This window comes from Lactuca saligna, chromosome 6 (assembly GCF_052625555.1).
Source record: "Lactuca saligna cultivar CGN05327 chromosome 6, ASM5262555v1, whole genome shotgun sequence".
Taxonomy (NCBI): Eukaryota; Viridiplantae; Streptophyta; class Magnoliopsida; order Asterales; family Asteraceae; genus Lactuca; species Lactuca saligna.
Window position 1 is genome coordinate 144,380,081 of NC_136422.1, and position 5,184 is coordinate 144,385,264.

Genomic DNA, 5,184 nt, shown 5'->3' on the forward strand with positions numbered 1-5,184 from the left:
GTAGTGTATACCAGAAGGCCTTATTAAAAACTAATTATTTCACCAAATAAGTTATAAGTCAAAAGGTCATAAGTTTTTTCAAATATGTTTTGCCAAACACCCTCTAAATGAATAACATGTTAATACAATTATGAAATTATATTTTTGAGTAATAAAACACTATTTTATTTTTAAAATTAGATAAAATTGCAAAAATGGTTCCCGTAGTATGCATTTTTTTGGGGTTTTAGTCCAAACCTCGACTTTTTTGGATTGGTGGTACTTTTGAGCTACTTTGCTTGCAGTTTTGGTCCCTGACCAAACTAAAAAGACTATTATACCCTTAATGAATGTATATTTTCATTTTTATTTCACTTTTTAATAATAATATTATTATTAAATATAAAAGTGGGCCCACTTATCCACCCTACCTCTCTCTCTCTATCTATCTATCTATCTATCTATTTCCAAACCATTAATGTCTTTTTCTAAACCTCTCATGTCCATCTTCTTCCTCCCACGATATGCCTTAAGTCTTTCGTTCCTTCTTCTTCTTTCTCACCCTTGCCATCACCTACGCTTTACTCGATGATGGAGATGATAATAAAGAAATAAATCAGGGATTCCCATATCAACCCACCTCCAACTGCATCGATTTTTCTATATTAACAGGTTTTGTAGAAACAATATCTCAATCAACATAAACCTCCATTCCTAAGTCAACCCACCTCCGATCCATTCCATTCTGATGATGAAATTGACAACAAATCAACCCTAAAATTACTAATCTTCCTCCATACCTATTTTCCTTTCACCTAAATCGCAACCAACACCAGTAGCAACCGATGACCCCTCCAATGAAACCCACATCTTCTCCGTTAACATTCTTCTCTCCCCGGATACCAGATCTTTTACTTTAAACTTCAAGAGCAAAAAAACCCAGATGCCTCACTACAGAGGAGGTATTAATCGAGTCATCCGAGACAAACATAAGATAATCATGGTTCGATTTCACCCATAAAATTGATTTCAGATACAAAATTGATTTAATATTTCATTAGGGTTTACCGGGTTTGAATCTTGAGAGATCGACGATGGTTGAATCTTGACATATTTGAAATCACTTTCGTCCCTCAATATGTCTTCAACTTCTCAACCGATTTCAGAAAGTATGTGGGTGTGTAAATCCTTCCTAAATCGTTGATGAGGTAAGAAAAGATTGCATATAAATTCAGAGAAGAAATCATCACCTCTGTTGGATGTATGTTTCTTGGAATTCACTTTCTTGTCAATATGTCTTGTTACCACAGATTCTAGCTTCGATCGACGATAAGGAGAGAAGAGAACATATGAGGAAATGCAGAAGTAGAAGTGTAGGGGTGTGTGTGTGTGTGAATTTGCAGAGAGAGAGAGAGAGAGAGAGAGAGAGAGGGTAGGGTGGATAAGTGGGCTCACTTATATATTTAATAATAATAATATTATTAAAAAGTGAAAGAAAAATGAAAATAAATTCATTAAGGGTATAATAGTTTTTTTAGTTTGGATAGAGACCAAAACTGCAACCAAGTAGCTCAAAAGGACCACCAATCCAAAAAAATCGAAGTTTGAACTAAAACCCAAAAAAATGTATACCACAGGGACCATTTTTGCAATTTAGTCTAAAAATTATAATGCTAAAGATAAAATATAATTTATTATATTTAAGTAAAAACAATGAAATTTACCGGGGAAAATTTTAAAGTATCACTTATTTTTACCATAAATTATATTTCCATATTTAGATAATAATATTGCATCGATTTTAAATTATTCTTTTCTTCATTTAATTTATTTTTCGATAAATTAAAAAATTAAATTTGGTCTGCACACAAATATTAATTGAACTTTCCGCCTATAGTGCGTGTTCTCGAAAGGCTCCAGGCATCTTCTCTTTCATGCTGTTTTTGTGTTAGCGTTTATCAACCCCTCACCCCACCCCACCTCCCTCTGTTTTCTTTATGTTGTTATAATCGATAACAATGGCTGTTCAAGCTCAATACCCATCAAATGTTCTTCTTCTCAACAGGTTTTTGTATTCTTCATTTTTTTTTTCTCCAGAAGCTGCTTTTTATTTATGATTCTGTTTTCTCAAATGGACGTGTTTCGATTGAATTACAGAGGTGTAGGAGAAGGGAAGAACGAAGATTGTTCATTGCAGTTACAATCACAACCAGGTGGAACAACTGCGACTTCTTCGAGATTTGTTGAAGATCCATCCGCTAATCACATATTTTTCAGCGATTTCCCAGGTGGGTGTTTGAATTGTTCATCGATTTCTTCATGTGTATTTGGATTTTTAACAGAATAGTTATGTTGGATTGTGTAGGTGAGAGTGGTGGTGTTAATCCAAGGAAAAGAAGAAGAGACTTTGATATGAATCAATTGATGTCTATTATTCATCAACAACAGTTTCATAATCAACTGGTGGATGTTACACAGCTCCGTTCGAGAAACGTCGACGTTTCCACTGGTCTCCGATTAGCTTTTAACGATCAACAACATTCTCTTTCTTCTCAGTCCTCTGTTTTACCATTATTCACGGAAGATTTGACAACACAAATCAACCGACAACGTGATGAAATCGAGCATTTTCTTCAAGCTCAGGTAAAACCCTTTCGCCGGAATACCAAAATACTTTTATGGGGTTGATTTGTTTTTCGCAAAAAACAGATGCTGAAGATTGAGTTTTATATTAGGGAGAAGAGCTACGGCGTACGTTAGCAAACAAGAGGCAGATGCACTATAGTGCACTACTCCGGGCGGCGGAGGAATCGGTTTCGCGGAAAATGAAGGACAAAGACGTCGAGGCGGAGAAAGCCGCGCGACGTAACGCTGAGCTGGAGGCTCGGGCGGCGCATCTCAGCGCGGAGGCACAGGTGTGGCAGGCGAGGGCAAGGGCACAGGAGGCGGAGGCGGCGGCGTTACAGTCGCAGCTGCAACAGGCTATCGTGAGCGGGAGGCGAGGAGGGTGTTGTGCAGGGGAAGGAGAGGAGGTCGGGCAACGATTCGCCGACGGTGAAGCGGAGGACGCCGAATCGGCGTATATTGACCCGGAACGAGTCGTGTTAGCGAGTGGACCCGGTTGTAAAGCGTGTGGAAAACGAGTCGCATCAGTTGTATTGCTGCCGTGTCGACATCTGTGCGTTTGTACAGAATGCGACGGTGTCGTTTCGGCCTGCCCGTTATGTCTTACTTTCAGAAGCTCTAGCATTGAAGTCTACATGTCATGATGTGGGCCCTTAATAAGCCCAATATTGAACAAGCCCAATCACATGATAAGAAAAGGGTAAATGTGGAATTTGACAGAAATAAAAAGAAAAAAAAAACAAATATGTTTAGAAGAATATTCAATAAAAAACAAAAAAGATAAAGCATAACTCCTTAGATCATTTTCTTTCTTTAATGTTATTTTTCTTACATTGTCTTTGGGCTATGAATCTGTTAATTCCCATTTTACCCCCCAAAAAAAACTGTTTTTTTGCCTTGTAGGTGTAGATGGCCAAAATGTCAAATGTTATTATGTAATTTTTTATTTTCTTTTTTGTAATTTTAAATTTATATTTTATTCTTTTATTTTAAATTTTTTCTTCAAATGAGCATTTGGATATTACTTTTGTAGTGGGAATTTAAGCCAAATTGAACATTTGAATATTTTTTTTTGGAATAGATTCTTTATAGTGAAATTTTGATTTTTAAGTAGCCAAAAGATAGAGAAATACTTTAGAACACATAAATTTTGGAAATTTTAGTTGATATGAGAAGACAAGTATTTTCTTTAACGAAAAACGATGGCATTTTTTTTATTGTTTGTGTGAGTTGGAAATTATATAAAATAGAACCTTCTTCATCTCCTCATCCGTGTCTTACAACTGGTCCTACTCACAAATTCTCTGATGTCGTCTCTCAGCATATCGTGATATCGAACCTTCTTCATCTCCTCATCCGCGACATACTACGAAATAAGAAGAGTCCTCTCCTTGAACTTGGCGGTGATCTCCGCCACCGTCTCGGTCGTCTGCTGTAGATCCTGGAACTCCCGGGCTAACTATTGCACCTTAATAATCGATGCAAACTCGGCCTTGAACCTGGCCGAGAAATCACTCCATGTCATTGCATCCAACGCGACATCATCCCCGATGGCAAGACCAACCTCCTCCCACCAATCCCGTGCTCTGTCCTTCAGAAAACAAGAGGCGAGTCGAACCTTGTCCCACTCAGGACATCGGCTACAATGAAAACTGTTGGTGACATTAGCCAACCATCTGCCACTAGCAATGGGGTCCCTAGCCCCATGATAATCTGGAGCTCCACAAGCCCTGAACTCCCGGAAAGTCAAAGTACGCGCTCCCAACATAGCCATTAACTTTGTGCGAAAGGCTCCAAGCCTCTCATCCAAAATCTACAGGATGTCCTCCTTGACCGTGCCAAGGCCAAAAGCGGAAGAACAAAAGCGTATGTGTGATATGCTGCTACCGCGCCGGCTCCTTCCCCTTAGCTGAAGAGGTACCTGAAACCAAAACTGTAAACTGCAAGCACAAAGCTTAGTGAGTTCCCCCATAGTACCTCATACCATGCAAGCATATAACAAACAACATTCAACTAGGAGTTACGGGCCTCGCCCACACTCGAGAAGATACGGGCCCTGCCTACACTTCTCTAGCCGGGAGATACGGGCCTCGCCCACCTCGTGAAGATACGGGCCTTGCCCACACTTCGCTATCTGGGAGATACGGGCCTAGCCCACACTCCACTCTTGGAGAGATACAGGCCCTGCCCATACTCAACCGCCAACTCATATTATACAAGTATCACACAGACAACAAGTACATACAACTCTATCATACCGTCACATATATCATACTCGACTAAAACAATTGATACGGGCTCGGCCCACACTCTAGTACTAACATCTCGTCTACACGGGTCGACTTTGGTGCCTTAGACCCGTTCCTACTGGAAAGGAAACTCACCTCGAAATAGCTGCTGATCTGTGTGGGAATCGACTGTCTGCTGCTGTTGCTGCTCCGGAAATCCTCTGGATGTAATTCCTACAACATACTCAATCAATCACTGCTAACTGTCCTTTGGTTAAAATGACCATTTTACCCCTGATCATGTCATAAGACAAGGTTAAAGTCAACTTTCAGTTGACCCGACTCGCCGAGT

General features: G+C 39.6%; 1 protein-coding gene across 1 annotated transcript; it reads left to right on the top strand.

The window, feature by feature from the left end:
* Positions 1-1,869: 1,869 nt before the first annotated feature.
* On the top strand, positions 1,870-3,451 carry LOC145001293 (BOI-related E3 ubiquitin-protein ligase 1-like). The gene is made up of 4 exons (XM_078960664.1): positions 1,870-2,044; positions 2,137-2,267; positions 2,345-2,622; positions 2,715-3,451. Exons 1-4 carry the CDS (start codon positions 1,998-2,000, stop codon positions 3,246-3,248), a joined length of 990 nt encoding a protein of 329 aa, XP_078816790.1. The 5' UTR covers positions 1,870-1,997; the 3' UTR covers positions 3,249-3,451.
* Positions 3,452-5,184: the final 1,733 nt, after the last annotated feature.

What these genes read in the sequence shown, in the direction of transcription:
- LOC145001293 (XM_078960664.1), top strand. Translation starts at nt 1,998, where the DNA reads ATGGCTGTTCAAGCTCAATACCCATCAAATGTTCTTCTTCTCAACAG. An exon ending in AATGTTCTTCTTCTCAACAG is followed by an intron (nt 2,045 to 2,136) that starts GTTTTTGTATTC and finishes ATTGAATTACAG; the next exon opens with AGGTGTAGGAGAAGGGAAGA. An exon ending in ATTTTTCAGCGATTTCCCAG is followed by an intron (nt 2,268 to 2,344) that starts GTGGGTGTTTGA and finishes TGGATTGTGTAG; the next exon opens with GTGAGAGTGGTGGTGTTAAT.